The 22,306-nt window shown below is 33.4% G+C and overlaps 1 protein-coding gene across 2 annotated transcripts in view; it reads right to left on the bottom strand.

Moving 5' to 3' along the window:
• CCDC91 (coiled-coil domain containing 91) overlaps positions 1-22,306 on the bottom strand; it is a 458,769-nt gene that overhangs the window by 51,617 nt on the left and 384,846 nt on the right. For both annotated transcript variants that reach the window (XM_090275502.1, XM_090275501.1), the window contains one exon: positions 8,749-8,862. In XM_090275502.1, the coding sequence (XP_090131628.1) occupies positions 8,749-8,862 (114 nt within the window). The remainder of the gene's footprint in view (positions 1-8,748; positions 8,863-22,306) is intronic.

Here is a 22,306-nt window from a genome sequence, read left to right as displayed (position 1 = left end):
ATAAATGAATGGATGCAGCAGTGCATTTCAATCAAACCTTATTTACAAATATAAACAGCAAGCCAGATTTAACCCATGAGCTGTAGTTTGCAACTCCTTCTTTAGCTAGAATTTATAATATTCAAGATAGTTTGAAACCAAAATAATTACACTTACAGGTACCTTGATGATTCTCAAATTAAATATATCTTAAAAATCTTTTTATATTTTCCTGTTTATCTTTTCTTCTCAATATATTGTACAAATTATATTGGCAAATTCTAAATTCACTAAAGAATTATGCAATTTTTATTAAATTTATGGAAAACTTATGAGAGCTGAAGCTGTAAAAATTATCTTTTAAATTCCATACTAAATTTGTGAATTCAATATAATTTTTTGCTGGGCTTAACAAGATAGACTTTACAGAAGAATTTTTAAAAAACTGTAATTTATAATATTTATAAGAAAGGCATTTTTATCACTGGAACTGATCCATTATTTATTTGAATTATTTTTCTAGTTGATCATTTAAAAAGTCCTCCTTGTTTTATATTTTGATTAGATACTTTTTGGTTATTACTATTATTTAGATTAACAGTATAAGTACTTGTATTCAACTTAAAAAACTTAGGATGTACTTTGAGTATAAATTATAATTCAGTTAATTAGTTTATGTACAGGTAGCTACTTTGACCTAAGATGTTTAGGCCAGATGAATAGTATGTATTTGTAAAGACTGGACACATTTCTATTGATTTGCTAGAAAAAAACTGCTAAGTGGAATTTAAAAGTAAAACAATTTTATTGTAATTCTAATTTTAAGTCTAGTATAAACCTAAGTATAATTCTAATATTTAAAAGAATTGGATACTGATTAAAAACTTGTTAATTGTTGATAAACAGAAAAAGATATGTTACCTTTTATGATTATCTGTGATTTAATTGCATTTTATATGGAAGGGTAAGATGTAATTTATTTGAGAAGTTAAGCATTTTTTATTTTTCATTCTGTGTTTCTCTATCTTTTAAAAGTAAAAGACTGAAGGAAAAATGCAGGGGAAAAAAGCGTCTTTATTTCAGTGTTAGTAAATTTGTTAAGGGTAAGATGATATCAAAGGAAAGAATGTTAAGGACAAAAGACATACAAAGACAGGAACTAACACAACATTAGAATTTTTCTTCAAAGACTTTTGAAAACATCAAGAGCAAAAGATTACTTCACAAACTGTAATGTAAGTCCAGTTGGAACCAAGGTCCATAGGGATTTTGAGGTGTCTAATGTTGAAAATCTCAAGTTGACTCTCTAGTTAAAAAAAGCTGGAGAGGAGAAAGGAAAATTTTTGTTCTGGAAAAGTGTTCTTCTCTGATGCAAATAGAAATTCATCTTACAAAGGAAGAAGCAGAGATGAGTTGCCCTAGTTTAATATTTTGGAAAGAGTCGAGGAGATTATGAATTTGCTAAAAAACATTTGTCTTTTCTAAATATTACTTTATAAGCTTTGAGATGTCTTATTTTATGTGAAAAACTTCCAGTCCCAAAGATGTTCATAAAAATTAACTTGAAACACAAAAATGAATATTTTTGGGAAGAAGAGTATATAGATCTTAGTTTTAAATATATATAAAAAGAAGACTAGTAATTATTTGGTGCTTTTATCAGATATTTTATCCTCTTTCATTTTTATAGCTTTTATGATCAGAGACATAGAAACATTCAAATATTAAAAGCATTCCATAATATGTAATATTAAAAAAAATCCAAATCCCAAAGTGGAAGTAATAAACTTCCTATTAGTATACTGATTAAATCAGTTTTAATCTGTCAACCCAGTAACAAGAGTAGAATAAACCTCGAGACTCATACTGTAAACTGTAAACTTCAGAGGACACAGAATGCCAAACATTAATCTGAAAAGCACATTTTAAATTAGCAAAAATAATGTATAGCTCAAATAAGGACTGGCCTCTTTGGGGTTATACATGAAAAAAATAGTTTTCTGAGAACATATCACTTCCTGAAAAGTCAAGTGACTATTTTTGGTTCAGAATTTTCTCTTCAGAGTCACAGCACAGGTGCTGTCATGAAGAAACTCAATGAGCTACAAAAGAAAAAAAAAAAAAACTCAATGAAAGTTCAATTAACTCAGAAATAAAATTAAATGAACAGGACTACTTTAAAATAGAGTTTGGGGTCCTAAACAAGAACCAAAAAAGAAATTGTGCAGCTGAAGATCTCAATGAATGAGTTGAAGAAAGCATTAGAAAGCACTGGGAATAAAGTAGACCATATGGAAGAGCAAACTAGTGAGCTTGAAGACAGAAATCTAAAAATTATTCAGGTAGAAGAGAAGAGAAAACTAAGGTTTTGAAAAAGTGAAGAAGGACATGGAATGATGTGGCTCAGCTGGCTGTGCTTTGTAACGCAAAGGCGAAAGGTCGCTGGTTTGGTTCCTGATCAGGGCGCATGCCAGGTTGTGGGTTTAGTCCTAGGTCAGAGCACTTATAAGAGGCAACTGATCGATGTTTCTCTCTCACATTAATGTTTCACTCTCCTCTTCCTCCCTTACCCTCTCTAAAAATAAATAAATAAAATCTTCTTTAAAAGATTGAAGAACCTCTGTAAGAACTATACAACTCCATTAGACAAGGTAACATAAGGATAGCAGATATACCAGAAGGAGAAGAGAAGGAGAAGGGAGCAGAAATATATTTAAAGAAATAATAACTGGGGACTTCCCGGACCTGGAGAAGAAACTGCATATACAAGTCCACAAAGCATTATCTCAATGCAAAGAGACTTTGTCAAGACAAAATATATTAAAACTGTCATAGACAATGATAAGGAATCGTTAAGGATTCCATGGGGGGGAAAAGGCAGTGACCTACAAAGGAACTTCCATTAGTCTATCAGCAAATTTCTGGGCAGAAACTCTATAGGCCAGGAGAGAGTAAAATGACATATTTAAAATACTGAAAGATAAAAACTAATGGCCAAGAATACTCTATCCGGCAAAGTTATTCTTCAGATATGAATGGGAAATACAGGCTTTCTTCAACAAACAAAAGCTAAAGGAACAAAAAGGTTTAAGTACACAAATTTGAGTAAGATGACAAACAGAATCAGAAAATTGCAACTCTGTCCCAGAATATGGTGTTAGACACTACATTTCAGCATAAAGGTTAAAGGGAAAAAAGCATTAAAAATGACCACAGCTACTTTAATTCAGTGATAATCTCACAATATAAAAAGGAATAATTTGTGAAAACAGATATATAAAAAGGGAGGAATAAAAGGACAAACTATAGGCAAATGAAGATGCTATTTGCAGAAAAAGGACTACTTTATCTATGACATTTTAAAATATAAACCTCATTCTAACCACACAAAAAAACAATCAACAAGAGCAAAAACATAAAACATAACAAAAGAGAAAAAACTGAGGAAAAAACATCAGATAAAACAACCAAACTAAAATGGCAGACAAAAATACAAGGGAAATGGAATAATGGAGATATAGATCAATCAGAAAATAAAAGATAAAATGGCAGTAGTAAGTCCTCCCATATCAATAATTACCCTAAATGTAAAGTTAGAACTCACCATAAAATGGCATGAAGTGGTTGGATGAATCATAAAATAATATCCAACTATGTGTTGCCTTCAAGAAATACATCTCAGCTTTAGAGACAAACATAGGCTTAAGGTGAATGGGTGAAAGATGGTCCTCCAAGCATGTTACCAAAAGAAAGTGGGAATAGCCGTAGTTATCAAAGAAAAATAGATTTCAAGCCAAAATGGTAACAAAAGTCAAAATGGACATTATATAATGATAATGGGGACAGTGCATCAGGAAGACATATATTTGTTAATACAAATGCACTGAACACAGAAGCACCAAAATATATAAAGTAACTATTAACAGACCTAAAGGGAGAAACTGACAGCAACACAATAATAAGAGGGGATTTTAACAGCATTTACATCATCCAGACAAAGTATAAAAGGAAACCTCAGCCTTAAACAACAAATTAAACCAAATGAACTTAATAGATATATAAAGAACATGCTATCCAAAAGCACCAGAATACACACAAGTTTCTTAAATGCACATAGAACATTCTTAAGAAAAGGATATATGTTAAAACAAAAAAGTCTCAATAAATTTAAGAAGACTGAAATCATATAAAGTATATTTTCTCATGATGATATAAAAAATAGAAATCAACTAGAAAAAGAAAAGTAGAAAAATTACAAATAGATGGAGATTAAACAATATACTACTAAAATCCATTGGCTCATGGAAGAAGTCAAAGGAAATAAATAAAATGGAGACTAAAGAGATGATAGGAAAAAAATCAATAAAATTGAGGTGCTTTTTTTGGAAAAGATAAACAAAAATTACAAACCTTTAGCTAGACTCATTAGGAAAAAGAGAGATGGCTCATATAAATAAAAGTCAGAAGCAAAAGAGTAGTTATAACAGATATTACAGTTGACTTCTATCAATTGCTATAAGCCAACGAATTAGAAAATTTAGTGAAAATGGATAAATTTTTAGAATCATACCACCTTCCTACACTGAATTATGAAGAAATAGAAAATATTACTAAAACAATCACTAGTAAGGGTATTAAAACAGTAATCAAAAATCTTCAGGAAAACAAAAGTCCTGGACTAGTATGCTTCATTGGTGAATTGTACTAAGCAATCAAATAAGATTTAATACTAATCTTCCTCAATGCTTCCAAAAAACTGAGGAGAAGGGAATGCTTCCTAATTCATTTTATGTCACCAACATTACCTTGATACCAAAACCAGAAAAAGACAAAACACCAGGAAAATTACAATATTTCTGATGAACATACTGGGTGGGCAGATGTAGATTTACAGTTGTAACAAATAAATAATAATACAAGAATAAACTGTGTTTTGTGTACTCACAACTGTAAAGCTACTTTTGCTCACCCTTGTTGAGATAAAAATTCTCAACAATATATTAGCATAATCAACAGAGAGTTATTCCAGGATGTAAAGATGGTTAACATCCATAAATAAATCAATATGATATGATCATCTTAGTAGATGCAGAAAAAGTATTTGACAAGATACAGCATCCATTTATGATTAAAAAAAAAACAAACTTAACACAGTGGGTACAGAAGGAAAGTTCCTCAACATAATAAAAACCCACAGTTGACATCATACTCAATGGAAAAAACTGAAAGCTTTTCCTCTAAGAACAAGATTAATCCAAGGTGAATTCTTGACAATTACATTCCTAGTCAATAAGTAGTCAGGCAATAAAAATAAATGGAGCCCAAATTGAAAAGGAAGAATTTGAGTTGTCACTATTTTTAGGCAACAAGATTTCATATATAAAAAAACTCTAAAGACTCCACCAAAAGAACCGGTCGAAATAATAAATGAATACAGTAAAGTTGCACAGTACAAAAATCAATACACAAAAATCTGTTGCATTTCTATAAACTAACCATGAGCTATCAGAAAGAGAAATTAAAAAAATTCCTACGTATAATCACAACAAAAAGAATAAATACTGAGGAATAAATTTAACCAAGGACATAAAAGACCTGTAAGTTAAAAACTGTAAGACATTGCTGAAAGAAATTGAAGAAGGAGAAATGGAAAGATATCCTATGCTCAGGGACTAAAAGAATTAATATTGTTAAACTGTCCATATTATCTAATGCAATCTATAGATTCAGTGCAATCCTTATTAAAATCCCAATGACATTTTCCACAGAAATAGAAAAGAAAATACCAAAATTTGTATGGAACCACAAAAGACCCGGAATAGCTAAAGCAGTCCTGAGAGGGAAAAAAAAAAAAAAAGCTGGAGATATGATACATTCTGATTTCAAATCATATTACAAAGCTATAATGAGCAAAACAGTACAGTATGGGTAGAAGAACAGACATATAGATCAGTGGAAGAGAACTGAGCCCCCAGAAAATAGACCCACACAAATACAGACAACTAATTTATGACAAATGAGCCAGTAACATACAACGGAGAAAGAAAAGTCCTTTCAAAGAATTGTTTTGGGAACACTAAACAGCCACATGCTAAAGAATGAAACTAAACCACTATCTTACACCATGAATAGTCAAAATAGATTAAAGAGTTGAATGTAAGACCTACCTGAAGCCATGAAGTTCATAGAAGAAAACACAGATGGTAAACTTGACATCAGCATTAGTGATGTTATTTGTGGATTTTACTCCAATAGCAAGGGAAACATAAGCAAAAATAAACAAACGGGACTATATCAAACGAAGAAGCCTCTGCGCAGCAAAGGAAAGCATCAACAAAATGAAAAGGCAACCTCCTGAATGGGAAAATGTTTGAAAATTATACAACTGGAAAGTGGTTAATATACAAACTATACAAAGAACTCACACAACTAAACAATAACAACAAAACCTCAAAAAATCCAATTAAAAAATGTTTGAATAAACATTTTCCTAAAGAAGACATACAGATGATCAACATCACTAATTATTACGGAAGTGCAAACAAAAACCACAATTAGATATCTCCTCACACGTGTAAGAATGGCTCTCCGTAAAAAGAGAGAGAAATACTGCCATTTGCAACAACATGGATGGACCTTGAGAATATTATGCTGAGTGAAGTCAGTCAGTCAGAAAAGGCTAAGAACCATATGATTTCACTCATATGTGGGATATAAAACTGAAACTCACAGACATAGACAATAGTATGGTGGTTACCAGAAAAACAATAATGGGGGGGTGGGATAGTAAAGGGTAAAGAGACCAAATATATGGTGATCGGAGATGATTTGACTTTGGGTGGTGGGCACAAAATGGCAACATACAGATCATGTACCATAGAAATGTACACTTGAAATAATTACGACCCTATTAACAAATGTCATCTCAATAAATTTAATAATAATAAAAAAGACAGGAAATAATAAGTGTTGGAGAAGATTTGAAAAAAAGGAAACCCTCATACACTGTTGATGGGAATGTACATTATTACAGCCACTATGGAATACACTATGAAGATTCCTCAAAAGATTAAGAACTACCACATAGTCCAGCTATTGTACTTCTAGAGAATACAAAAGCACTATTTCAAAAAGATGTATGCACCCCTATGTTCATTGCAGCATTATTTATAATAGCCAAGATATAGAAATAACCTAAGTATCCACTGATGAATTAATAAAGATGTGATATGCATAGTTGATTGTTGAGAAAAACACAAATCTGAACTGTGCATGTCCATTCATACACAATTTTCTTCAGTAAAATCTGTAAATACATTTCCTCTTCCTTATGATTTTCTTAATAGCTTTCTTTTCTCTGGCTTGCATTTTTTGTAGGAATATACCAAATGATACAATACAAATAACACACAAAATGTGTGTTGATTGACTGTTTATGTTATCACTAAGGCTTCCAGTCAACAGTAGGCTAATAGTAATTAAGTTTTGGGGGAGTCAAAAGTTATTCACACATTTTTGACTGTGCAGGAAGTTAGAGATCCTGACCCCTGAACTGTTCAAAGGTCAACTGTAGATACAATGGAATATTACTGAGGCATAATAAAGATGAGATCCTGCCATTTGCATCAACATGGATGGACCGTGAGGGTATTATGCTAATTTTAAAAAGGCAGATAAATAAAGACAAATACCATATGATTTCACTTATGTGGCATGAAAAATGCAAAACAAAACAAAAACAAATTCCCAGAGGCAGACATCAGATTGGTGGTTACTAGAGGGAAAAGGGGTGGAGGGAGGGTGAAATGGATAAAGGGGGTCAATTGTATGGGGACAGATGGAAATTAGGCTTTTGGTGGTGAACACGTTGCAGTATATACATGTGTTAAATTATAATATTTTAGGCCTAAAAATTATATGATGTCATAAACCAATGTTACCTCAAAAATAATCTAGAACTGTCTCCTTTCTTCATGAGTGTAAGCTTAAATTGAATATGGTACAGGTCATTTCTAGGAGTGTGGCAAATAATTACTGTGTAGCTTTTTTATTGATAAATGGGATTTATGTCTATAGATATAACTGTTAGAATATATAATTATATCAACCTGGCTGGTTTAGCTCAGTGGATTGAGCGTCGGCCTGCGAGCTAAGTGTCGCTGGTTCGATCTTCCAGTCAGGGCACATCAGAGAAGGAAAACTCTGACTCCAAAAAAAAAAAAACCTCCGCTGCCTTGCGGCATACCTCTTCAGGGGAAAGGCTAAGGGAGTAAACCCCGACAGAAAATCCGGAGCCGGAGTCCCTAAGGCGGTTTGATGTTGTAGTCAACACCGGCAACTCCTGCGGCGCACCTGAACCCAAGCTGTATTGACTCCGTCTTTCCCTTGGACCCTTCAGCTGCGAAGAGAGGGGGGGTCTGCTGCATGGGCAACAGCAGACCCTCCATATCACCCTGCCCAGGCTCTGTAGCTTCAGCGTCATCGCAAGATGTCAATTCAACACGGGAGGAGACAGATACGATGTCACTCCCGAGTCGGACCGCACAGCCATTCTCGGCGGTGCAGATAGACTCTTAAGAAGCTACACCATCGTCTCTCGAGACGGACGGCTGCCGACGACGACGAAATATAATTATATCAGAAAATAATCTTAGATATTCCTAAATTACATGACAAAGAACATTTAAACATTTTTAAATTTAATATTATGTAGAAGTCGGTGCTTCTGTCTATGGAAGCACAAATTAAAACCCTTCAGGAGATACTTACCCTTTTCTGTTCTTTTACATACTCTATCAATTCATCTCTTGCTCTTTTCACTGCCTCTTCCACAGCCTTTTCACTTCGTTTTTGCTCCTCTATTATTGCTGCCTTAACAGTTTCCTGTTTGTGGGAAGAGGAAAAAAAGTCATGGAAGTACACGCTATGAAAAAATTTGTGTCCATTTCATATTAACTAAAAATCCTCTCAAAGGTTTGAGCCCATTCTGTTCAAAATGTGTCTTTGAAAAGGAGTAAGAAGTCACAAAATCTTTTGAGATCTGTTAGAGATTCCACAGAATGCACTTTCTAAACTGAGTGAAAGGGAAAAGAAATGGAATAAGCCATTTATTGCAGGGAGCGCCTGACAGACTCCAATGGCTTCCTTACCAACCTTTCATTTGATGTTTACATGATTGATTGCCTTCCTGTACTTTGCACTATCCACATAAGACTTCCAACTTGTGTTTATTCTTCCAAGAACACCCTAATGCTCTAGCTGTTTTATTCACGTTTAATTTTCCCATCATACAATAATCAAGTGTGGTCTGGGCGGTAAGATTTACAGCTCGTTTAGTCCTCTTGCCAGGTTAAGATGTTGGGAGCTGGACACCATGAATAAGAGGTAAAAATTCCACCCTCTGTGCTAATATTTGAAATGAGAAATCTAGGGAGAAAAATGGTACTCCCCATTTTAATGAAATAATAATCAGGTACCTAACAGATTTCAGAATTTCAGACAAGGAGAAAGAGAGCTAAAATTTTGAAAGGAAAAAAAAAAAACCACCTCTAAATGTAGTAATATTTTCTGCTAAAATAGCATTTAAAAAAAAATTTTTTTTTTGGTTTTTCAATTACAGTTATCCCATTTTTCCCCGTTGCTCCCCCTACCCAGCCCACCCCTTCTCCCACAATCATATCCCTCCCCGTCGTCCATGTCCATGAGTCATTCATACACATTCCTTGACTAAACCCTTCCCTTACTTATCCCCCTTCTCCCCCTCCCCCTCCCCCCTATTGACTGTTATTCTGCTCCTTGTCCTATTTAGTTCATGATTGGATGAACTCCACAAAACAACCTTCTTTAACTTCTATGTATCTTTATAGGCAGCAACATTTTTTGGACAGGCATTCAATTACAAAATGCCTTGAAATTTCTTGAGTATTTCCTTCATTTTGTTGTTCTTGTTGTTCTCTTAACCTTGTAGTTTTTTAATTTTTCTCAATTAATTTAATTTTTAAAAAATCCTCACCCAAGTATATAATTGTATTGACTGTAGAAAGAGAGGAAGGGAGAGAAAGGGAGAGGGAAGGGTAGGGTGAGGGAGAGGGAGAGGGAGAGGGAGAGGGAGAGAAGGAGAAAGACATTGCATTGATTGGTTGGCTCCTGTATGAGCCCCAGCTGGGGATCAAACCCACAACCTAGGTATGTGCCCTGACCAGTAATCAAACCCACAACTTTTTGGTGCATGGGCTGACACTCTAACCAACCTTGCCACATGGCCAAGGCTAATTTTAGATATGTATGTATGATGCAGAAAATATGAAATATTAACAATTTTCTATTCTGAATATACTTAATGTAGAAAATTTTAAAGTACAGAAAAATATGAACACAAAACAATACACATATACCCCACATGGGTTTTTTCTAACTATGGCATTTTTCAGTTAAAATATATTTTGAGTATTTTAGGCCATTATACATTCTTTTACAATTTATATTTCATTATAAGGATATAAATATAATAATTTGCTTTACCAATCATTACTCTTGGATATTTTGGTTGTTTTTAACAGAATAAAGCCATGATGAACATTAATATATGTATCTTTGTGATGCATGTGATATAATTCCTTAGGATCAATTCAAGAAGTAAAATCATTTCAGCTAAAGGATATAATCTGGAACTTTCTTATAGCTTTTGACATTTTGCACAAATTTATTTTCCATAAAAATGCCTGTGTTCTTATATTCTTGACTACATTTAGTCTTAACATTTTTTTGAGGAAGAATGACATCTTAATTTCATTCTGCATTTTAAAAAGATTATGTGAGACACATTTTTCATAGCAAATATTAGCAATACACATATCATCTCTTACCATTTGCTTGATCACGTACTCTTCCCACATTAATACTGGTATACTCTCAACATTTTGATTTTTTTCCTATATAAAATTAAGTCACAAATCTGAAAATCCTTAAAATGGTGGCTTTGAAAATTGTTATTATTTTGTTGTCAATAAGCTTTACTTCCATTGATAAAATGATAAACTACTGAGTTACTTCCATAATTATTTGGAAAAAAGTTGATAAACTATTGTGATTTTAAAAGAAAAAAAAAGAACAAATAAGAATATTTAAAGTAAATGCATTTACAGTTAAAATTTTTGTTGATTTCATACTTAATAATTTGGAATTTGAAAATTTTCAGATTTTACAAGGCAAAAATATTACATATATTAACAAACTCCTTGAAATAATTCACACAAATTGTTCTGTAATAAGGAATATGAATATTCAACTCTGGGGGTAGATTAAAAGTATAATAGCTTCACGTTTGTTCAGGTCAGGCTAGGTTTTTGCCAACAGCTGAGTTACAAAAATCAGTTTTCGGAGCTTTTAGAATTTTAGGACTGCAGGTGAGCTATGCAGACCTGGTTTATTTGAATGTAAAAGCTCAATCTGTCCCAAATTAAATGTCAATCAGAATTTCTATCTAGCAAGGGTCATACTGGTTAATTTGCCCAGACCTGTTTGAAAGCAAAAGGTCAATATTTAAAAAAGAATATATCTAGGAAAAAAACCAAACATGAACAGTTTACTAATATGTTCTTCAATTGACATTTTTTGGGGGGGTTGAGAGTTTATATTACATGCTCGGTCTACATTTTTGAGAATTTTATAATTTTTACACTGTCAAAAAAACATTTACCAAGGAACTTTTCCTTGATCCTCTCATCTCAAAATAGGTGTTAGGTGACAGTCAAGGTTCTGAAATCCATCCTTAAAAAGTACTTGTCAATAAACAAATTCCTTTAAATATGGAACAAGGAAAGTTGAAAGCTTCCATTTTCTAACCAATCCAAATTCTGAATTAGTTGGAGATGATTAAATAATTTTGTATGCATTTATGCAATACCTGTGAATATGTGTCTGAATGTCTTATTGAATTCTACGAATGAACTAAACTGTCCCAATGAGTCATGAGAATTAGTCCAAAACAAAATATACCTAACAAGGAATGATGATTTGACACAATGAGTATATTCAAATGGGCAATTCTAAAAGACTATATTCTAGAATATTTGAGTAATGGCCACACCATTGGAACATGGTATATGCTCTAAGGAAAGGTTCCTCAACCTCAGACTATTGATAATTCTTTGCTGGGGGTACGGTGTCTTGTGATACACAGCATACTTGACATCTACTCACTAGATGACCTCCAGCTGAATAACACTGTTGCTCTAAGGTAAATAGTTTGGAGGAAAAAACATACATTTGGATATATGATTATGGTTTGTTAAAATACTCAATTATATTTCTCATCATATACTAAATATTTTTTATCTAAAAACTTATGCAAGAAATCATATCCAAATAATTACATAACTAGTTTTTAAGTGTTGAAGAAAGAGTTCTATATACTAATTTCTGAAGGAGTGAATGAATTGAATCGGTTTCTATACTGTTAAAATAAGTCACAATGAATGTCATTAAGGGCTAAAAGCTTATATGAAATAATCTGTATAAGATTTTAAAATTTATCTTTATTGCTTGAAGTATAGTTATGCTTTAGTATCCATTAAATCTACCATATATTTCAGTAATCACAGGATCTTGAATCAATAAACAGTCTGTGGTTGTTTGTTCTTTATCAGCGCATTTTACATAGTTTAGGATTGTAAACACAGTCAAAATACAGAACAAATCTCAGCAATCAACTCAGTTGTGGTCTGTGGTCAGTAAACAATTATACCAAATATTTTCTGGGACAAGTGTGTGCTTTAATTATTTTTTGTTTCTACATACAGTATATTTAATTATTTAATTATGTATTATTTTAAAAGTTTCACATGGTTGTGAAAATACAGCTTAGAAGATGAGTGTTTGAATTACAAGTAGTTAAACTGCTTTATACGATTTCTGCACATCAACAGTTAAAAAGAGAAATGAGACTTCCATTCCTACACAAATCTATGAACTCAAACTACAGTTCCATCAGTCCTTTTCAAATACTGATGGAAGTACAAATGAAATTTCCATATTTCAAATTCCATTTACTGTGCATCTGAGACACGTTCCTCTGTTAGCTGAAAGTAATTAGCCTGCATTATAATTATATGCTAAATGGAAAATATTAATAGATTCTAACTGTAAAAATGCTTGTCAAGTGATGAATATGTTCAATTAAAATCATATACTCATCGATTGATATCAACATTTGGCAGTACCTATCTGTGTGAAAGACATTTTAAAAGATGATATGAATGTAGAATCTCATTCATATTAGCATTAATAAATGAATACTTGCAATTATTTTTGATAATAGGGATACCTAACTATATAAACCACAATAAAGCAAAATCCACCTCTGAAAAAAATTCACTAGATATATATTATGTATAAAATTATTATTACTGTATTTTTAGTTTCATCCATAAAAAACCTGCAAACAACTGTTTGATTTTTCATTATTTAAGTACCTACACAATATTCTCAATTAAGCCTCTTGGCCCATTCAATCCAAAATATTTACTATCCAGCCTTTTATAGAAAAAGCTTGGCAATCCCTGATTTAGGTCACAATTCTGCCTTGGTAATCTGGGCTGGGCTCAGCTGCACAGCTCTCTTGGTCGTGGCTGGGCTCTCCCAGGTATCTGTAATCAATTGCTGGGATGGACTTGGCTGTTATTACTAGAATGAAATCAGATAGAATAGCCTGTCTCTCCTTCCTGGATCTCCCATTCTCCAGCAGACTAGTTTAGGATTTTTCACATAGTTGCTGGACAGAGTTGCAAAAAAAGGAAAAGAATGTAAGGTCTCTTAAGACTTGGGCTTAGAAATGAGATAGTGTTACTAAAGCAACATTATATTGGCCTGAGCAAATGTGTATTATGAATTGATTTCCAAATTCTAATTGTCTAACTATCTAGTCAATAGTTTCAAATATAGCAGAAATTCTATTATGTTTATCTTCTTGGAGACATATCTCCAAACTGGATTGGTTGTTCTTTAGCTCTGTTACATAGCTGCCTATTTGGGCAGCATATTTCTGGGGATCCACTACATCTCTCTTGAAAAGCATCTCCAGCTTTCTAAATACCATGGGATGCTTCCTTTTTGTTTTGATAGAGCACCTCCCTCCAGGAGATTCCTGAGAAAAGGTACGTCTCCTTTGTCTGTTTATAATGCAGTTTTAATGATTGTTGAATCTGATTTCCTTCTGATTCCTCATCATTTGCAAATTTTGATTTTTTTTTCCCTGTATTAGAACTTTTATGCATTTAGCCCTGTTTCTCACGACATTCCTGAAAAACCTAGTTATAGGCCTATCTAGAAATTCATATTTTATAATCCAGAAACTCATGTCCTGCTAATCTGGGATTTTTTACTTTAATATTAATAATAATGATGATGATGATGATAATGATAATAATAAAATTATTTCCTGCATTCTATTTTGTTTATTTTTCAAAATCCCATGATTTAACTAATAAATGTCTTGAGTTAACTATTTTCTGATCTTTTCACTCCTGTTTTCATTTCTTTGTATTCTTGACCCATTTCTCGGGAGGACTTCTATAACTTCATAACATGTTTTTGTTTTTAACTTTCTACCAGAATTAAATTTTTTAATATGTCATTGATGTAAAATCTTCTCTTACTGCTGAAGACATTAATGTCTTTTTAAAAACTGTTCATGTCTCCGCAGCATCTCTTTTATTCTCTGCTTTCATGAGAACTTGACTCTTCATACTTGACTATTTGCTCATGTTTAAAGAGTGGAGCATGAAAATGCTGAGTAACGTCTCTGTGCCTGCAGTTGTGGTTTACGACTGTGATCTTAATAGCAGAGCAATCTGGCTGAGTTGTTTCCTTGGGCAATTTTTGATACCAATATATTTAGGTCTTTTTTCTTGAGCTGTCTAGATTCCTCAGAAAAAAATCTTCCAATTTCCTGTCTGGTTGTCAGCACTCTACGAGTTGGGATGGAAAAAAATAGCTACAGTCCTCAATAAGCAGCATGAAATTTTTCACCTTGCTTTCCTCCTTACACCATTTCATTATAGCACCTGTATCTACAACCGTGCTTAGTGATCCCTGGTCCAGAGACCCTGCAATTTATTTGTTTGTTTGTTTGTTTATATTTATCTATCTTTCTATCTATTTGCAGAGAACCTCATTTTTCTGCCAAGATTGGAAAGAATGAGTGGGGATCTATCTGTGTATTTAACAGATTTTTAAACTTTCCTTCTATTTGAAGCTTCATCTCCATTCCCACTTTCAGAGGTATCTGGTGCCATGAACTAGTAAGCTTTTGGAGTTTCTACAATGTATACTGGTATTCTCGGTTGTCTCTAGTTCTAGCTTAGGGTTCCATTTCAAAAGATTTTATTTCAATGGGGTTTTAGAAGGGAGTAGATAAAAATGAGTATTCTATCTGTTCTTTGTAACCAGGTATGTTTTAGAAAAAAGGTATCAAACTTTATATTGAAACAACTTTATACCTTTAAACGAGCTTCTCCTAATATAACATCATATAATAATAATAGACTACAGATTTGACTTGTATTTCACCAAGTTTCCCCTAATATTTTTTCCTGTTCCAGGATTAACCTAAGGTATCATAGGTTGTGCTCAGATATCATATCTCATTACTTTCCTCTAATCTGACAGTCTTTTAGATTTTCCTTATTATGACACTGATAATTGTGAAAAGTACTTTTCAGGTATTTGAAGAAATTTAGATTTGTCTCTTTTTTCTTAAAATTAGACTAGGGTTATGGATTTTGCAAAAGAATAATAAAGATGAAGTATGCTTCTCATCACATCATATGACATTAAACATAATTTATCACTGAAGATGTGAACTTGAACATTCAGTTAAAGTGATATCTGCCAGGTTTTTCTAGTATAAGTTAGTATATTTTCCCTTTCTAGAGTCTACTAATTTGAACAACTAAATCAAGCCAGCACTTACGGAGAGGTAGACTGAGTTCCATCTGCCGAAGAAGGGAGTGTCTACATTTATTTTTTATCAAGATGTATGAGTATAAATATTTTAAACTACAGATACAGTTTGTTCTATAGTTATAGAATTATTCAGCATTTCTAATTCTTCTTGCCTCAGTTTTGGGATTTATATTGGAAATTTTCATTTCATCTAAGCTTAACAATTGATTGGCATTTTTATTAACACTGCTTTTATAAGTTTACATTTGTACCGCATCTATGTTAGATTGCCTGATTCATTCCTCCAATAGTGTGCATTAATAACACCCTTTTTCTTCATCAATCTTGTCAAAAATTTATGAACTTATGTCTTAAAAAATGAAGTACAGTATTTTGAAACTTTCCAATCTATGTCATGATTATCTTTCATAACTGTTATTTCTTTCTATTTTAGTTGGCTTACTCTATTCTTTCTTTTCTAACTTCTTTAATAAATTGAGAGTGTTAGCCCTTATTTTCCAGTTTGTTCTATTTTCTAATATAGGTATCTAAGGCTACAATTTTCTCTGAAGTAACAACTTAGATGCTTCTCACAATTCAAAAAAACCTATTTTAAAAATAACTGCAGTATTTTTCCTTTGTGCTCAGCTTTTTAAAAAAATTATGCATAGTGAAACACAAACCTTAAGTGTATGGAGATGTGTGTGTGTGTGTGTGTGTGTGTGTGTGTGTGTGTGACACAGCTCCACCTACCCACCACCCAGTGAAGAAAAAAAACCATTTCTATGCCTCAGAAACATCTCCGATGTTTCTCCCCATCATAAATAAATACTACTGTGATTTATATCATCATAGATCATAGATTATTTTTGTCCGTTCCTAAAGGTCATAAAAATAAGAGCACAGTATCTATGCTTCTGTGGCTGGCTTTTATTGTACATGTTTTTGAGGTTTATACATATTGTAGAGCGTATCATTAGTTTGTCCTTTTTATTTTGGTGTAGTGTTCCGTGTATGAATATACTACAATTTACTCATCCATTCTACTAATGGTTATTTGGAAAATTTCCATTTTGGAGTATTATGAATAAAGTATCTGTTATCTTTCCTTTTCACATCTTTCAGTGGACATTAACTTCTGTTGCAAGTGTAGGCGTACCTCATTTTATTGTCCTTCTCTTTATTGCATTTCACAGATACTGCATTTTCATCAACATCGAGGCAAGACCCTCCACCAGCAAAAGAATTCCAGCTCACTCAGGGCACAGCTGATGGTTAATATTTTTTAGCAATAAGGTATTTTCAATTAAAGTATGTACATTGTTTTTAGACATAATACTATTACACATTTAAAAGTTATGATAAAGCATAAACATAACTTTTTAAAAATTATTTGTTTGTTTATTTATTTTATTTTTAGAGAGAAGGGAAAGGAGAAAGAGGGAGAGAAACATCACTGTGTGGTTGCTTCTCACTCGCACCCCCAACTGGGGACCTGACGTGCAACCTAGTCATGTGCCCTGACTGGGAGTCGAACCAGCGACACTTGGCTCTCAGGCTGACGCTCAACCCACTGAGCCACAGCAGCCGGGGCTTCATAAACATAACTTTTATATGCACTAGGAAAAAACATCTGCGTGACTCATATTATTGCAATATTCGCTTTATTGTTGTGGTCTGTAAATGAACTTGTGATATCTCCAAGGTATGCCTGTATGCATAATTGTGGAAATGGGGGATATCAGAGTATACATGTGTTGATCCAATTAGTAGATTCTTCCACACAGTTTTTTAAAGTGGGTAGACAAATTTGCACTTCCTCCAAGAATGTATGAGAGCTCCAGATGCTCTGCATCATCATCATCAACATTTAGTAATGTCAGTGACTTTTAATCAAACTCATACCCAGGGCAGGGATACACTGGTATCTCACTGTGGTTTTAAGTCACACTTCCTGGAAGAAAAATGATATTGAGTACCTTTTCACATGCCTTTGGCCATTTTTACGTGTTCATTTGTATACTGCTCTTAGTTTTAGGTTGTAGCCTTCATTCTGAAAAGTAAGCCCTTTGTGAGGTTCTCGAATGGAAGCCCTTGATTTACCAAAGCCCATCCACCTTCCCAGGACTTAGCCTCCAACTTTACTTCCCCAAAGTGTCTGGTCAGCTCTTCAGCCTCCCAACTTTTCTTTTTTTGTTGATGGATTTTAAGAGACTTCCCTCTGCATATGCAATTTAGGATTTGGCTACTGTCTTGTGAAGTGGTGGATATCTGAATACTAATTTTTATTGTTCTAGAATTTGTTCTGAAAATCTGCCCTTTGGCAAGGCCTGAACTTCTGCCTCATCAACTTTTTAAGACTGATGTTTTCTGCTTGAACTTTAATTCTACATGCTGCCGAGTACAAAATGTTTTTTAATCTTGATTGTAAAGTTTACCTTGAACATTTTCATTTTCTCTGCCACTGAAATTCCTCAAATCCCATCTGCATTTGTTGTTCTACAATGCCTTCATAAAGCTGTTTTATATACATTGTACAGCTTTTATGTTGTTGTTTGTGTCTGTGTGTGTGTGTGTGTGTGTGTAAAAGAACTATTCCCATATAGTTTATGTTGTAATGGGCAGAATAAAAAATTCTATTCATTAAGTTTTAAGTTCCAATACTATTATCTTTCATTTCTAGAAATTATCTTTGGTTTTCTTAAAAATTAGGCTGGTCGTATGTTCACAATCTCCTGTTTCTCCTTACTCAAAAAAGAGATTTACAAGTTAAAGATTTTTTCCCCTTTAAACAAGTTCTACAAAAGATTATTTAATTTCTAAATTCTGCTTTGTTTCTATTTGTCATGCAACACATTTTTCCTACTGTCACAATACTTTGATGTGGATAGGAACAATGATATCGCTGCACAGAGGATTCAGTAAAAATCTGCAGTAGCGTGGTAAAACAATTTACAAGGTAACTTGTGAAACACAGACATTAATATATCTCTGGGATATAATGGTCCTTAACCACACTTGCTTGGATAAATCTATCACACTGTAAAGCTCTTAAAACAGAAGTACCAAAATGCTTAAATATTCTTTTTATAAATAACTTCAATACAATGAATATTTGTTACTTGAAAATAAAATTATTAGCAATAAATGATATAACTAAAGAACTCAAAAGCACTTAAATCTTACCAGTTTATTAAAATGTATTCTGTTTACTCACTATTTCTCAGAACAGAATCACACTGAAAAAGATCAATTACTGGTTGTTTGCCCCAGATACAGGTCATATTAATTTTATCAGTTGCTGAAATTTGACATCTCAGCTACATGTTTGGTTTCATATCCTATCTGCAGTCACCAGGTCCAGTCTTTCCCCTCCAAAATGTTTGTCTTTTCTTCACCATTTTAACTGCCATCACTTGGGCTAGGCTGCCCACTTTTTGCATGACAAGTATTCTAGCAACTTCTAGGGAGTATTTTTAACTTCAGACTCATCATATTTAAGGCTGCCAAAGTAACTATCTACAAAGAATATTTAGCCCTGGTCACTCGTGTGTCAATGAAGTTTTCAGTGGCATTCTATTTCTGGTAGTAATAAAGGTGAGTCTGATTAGCTAACTTCAAAGTTCTTGTGATCTGTTCAAGTGTATAAATTCAATCTGTGTTTTATACTACTTTCCCAAGAAACATTTATTTTCAATTTCTGTCATATAGCTACCCACCACCCACTATGCAACCCTCCTTTGTGTTTTTAAGTGCCTCAACCAGACACGCTTTGTCATATCTCATTTTGTCTCACATTAGGGCAATTTATGGATCTGACATATTCCCTAGTTCATTGTAAGATCCCGAAGACGATGGCAGTCTCATTCATGTTTGTAACCTCTGTGGAAACTACTTTTTTGTCATGTACATAGTAAGTGTTCAATTTGCAGTTCCCTGAGAGAGCAGTTCCAAGCTCTCTCAGCTTGGAATGATTTCCCCTTATCCCTCTCTTCTGATAACGAAGTCTACTCCTCCTCCTGCACAATCCAGTTTAAGCATTATCATCTCTATAAGCCTTGTCTGAAATGTTCCAGATCTTCTACCACTTGTACCTGCTCAAGGAGCACTCTACACTTATCTCTAAAAGCACTCTATAACTCATAACTGTATAACTGCTTCACTTGTCCATCTCACCAAGTTGAGATCCCTTTGAAGTGAGCGATTATCTTTATCATAGTTCATAGTCTTTATGACTAGAACTCTAATATAGTATCTTGTACAGAATTTAGGTGCATAAATCACCATCAGAGAATGAGTAATTTGATTCCTCAATTCAAAGAAAATCTACCTAAGTGTAGGATTTATATCTTATACTTATTGAGTCCCCCAGAACACCTGATAAAGTGGGTATGCATTAGGTTAAAGCTTCCCAGACTTTCTCAGTTCAAGGCTCTTCCTGCTGCCTGAGTAATCTTTTCATGATGGCCTCTAAGTCAAAAGAAATACCTAACTGTTCCATTTATTAATTAATTGGGTCATAATTTAACAGCTATTTAAGATACACAAGAATTGAAAGAAAAATACTTTCACTTCGATCTCAACCACGGTCACTTATTCATGAATTTTGTCCACACCTGGCATGGCGCAACTTCGCAAATCCTGACATATGATTGAACAATAACAATCTCATTTCTGGTTCCACATTGACATTTGCATGGTATTTGCTTTTTATCACAGCCACCCCTAAACCAAACCCAGATTCACTGACATACTATATAACAGAAAGAAATGTAAGACAAATTAGTATGGACAAAATAGTCATTTATCTAGTTCCCATGAGATCTGTAGTATCTCTGTATTGCCCTCTAATACTTAAAATACCCTACAGCACCGTTGAGTGTTCACTGCAGCATCCCAGGGCACCTACATGCAGGTTAGAACGATAGCCTTAGGTAACCACAGTAACCATCCAGTCACTCACTGTTTATCATGCATGGTGCTATGATGGGTGTTAAACTCACAGGTGATTAAGAAGGTAGCAATAATAATAGTATCAACAGCAGCAGCAGGCATCTCAGCAACAACAGTACATACTATGTTCCAGGCATGAGGCTAAATTAAATTAAGAACATTTATGCTGGATTATAAGCTTGTTAATGATACTTACAATTAAAGAGTCTGTCAACTAAGAGAAATCTGTGTGACAGTTAAGCAAAATATGAAGAGCATTAAAATAAAACTATATAAGCAATAATATTTGGTGTGTGCATTTTTTTAATTCGCAGAAGCATTTTGAGAGGCAAGTAATACTTTAAGTTTAAAGTTCCTTAACTAATGTTATATGTTTAAAAAGTGGCAATATTTTAAATGTATTTTAAAGTGATTTTACAGTAATTATTCTTGAAATAGAATGTTCAACAATTAAACTATAAGAATGGTAGATTTTTAGAAATGTTAGTAACAGAGTATAAGTCTATGGCAATCCTTAGAGCAAAAAACAGATAGCAGGAATTATATTCTCAATACATACATTCTTCAATCTCCCACCTAATCCATTCTTCACACTCCTGGATAGAAATGATACACTCTTTGATAGATAACTTGTGACTCGATAGCTTCATATTGTACTGAAGTAAAATTTTTCACCTATATTTTCCTAATCTGTCCTTTTTCATCTATTCAAAACCACAGGGCTAAGAAGTAAAAAGTATCACTTCGGGAAGAGTGTAGGTACCAATAAATGTCTAAAAGAGTCCCATCCTGATTTGGAAATGTCTCTCTCAAAACATGGTACATGGAAGTGGATGTGTTCTTCCAGCTGACCAGTGAAAGACAGTGTCCTACTTACTGTGACCTGTAACTTCCTCTGGGACTCAGGCAGCCCCTCATCACCTTAGAGAAAACCTGCACCAGTAGTTCAAAGTTAACACTGTTCTGAAGCTGACAGTAATTATCCTTCTTCTTCCCAGATTACTTGCTAAGTATTTCATTAAAAAACAATAATAATAATTATCTCAACTGGGGACCCTGCAGAAAATTTGATGAATACTTTTTGTAAAGGGATCATAACACAAAGCACTTTTTGGTGACCCAACTCTTGTTAAAATGTCCCATTTCAAAATAACTAAAACTCTAAAAGAGCCAAGCTGTGTTGTTAAAGATCAAGTCCATTTTTAAAAGATGAATCTGTCTCATTAAAACAGTGCTGATCCCATCCCAGTTTGCAATCTATTGTGGTTTGTTCAAGACTCGGTTCCTACTTTCAGTGTGCTGCTAATCTAGTGGAGAAGACACAAACAGATCCTTTTAATATAATATGGCTGGGCAGTGGTATAGTTATATACTGGATACCAAAGATGAAAGAATATTTGATTTAACCTGAGAAGTGGAACATAAATTTTCT

This window comes from Furipterus horrens, unplaced genomic scaffold (assembly GCF_987537825.1).
Source record: "Furipterus horrens unplaced genomic scaffold, mFurHor1.1.pri manual_scaffold_4, whole genome shotgun sequence".
Classification (NCBI taxonomy): Eukaryota; Metazoa; Chordata; class Mammalia; order Chiroptera; family Furipteridae; genus Furipterus; species Furipterus horrens.
The sequence above is the reverse complement of the archived record's forward strand: the minus strand, read 5'-3'. Positions and strand labels throughout refer to the sequence as shown.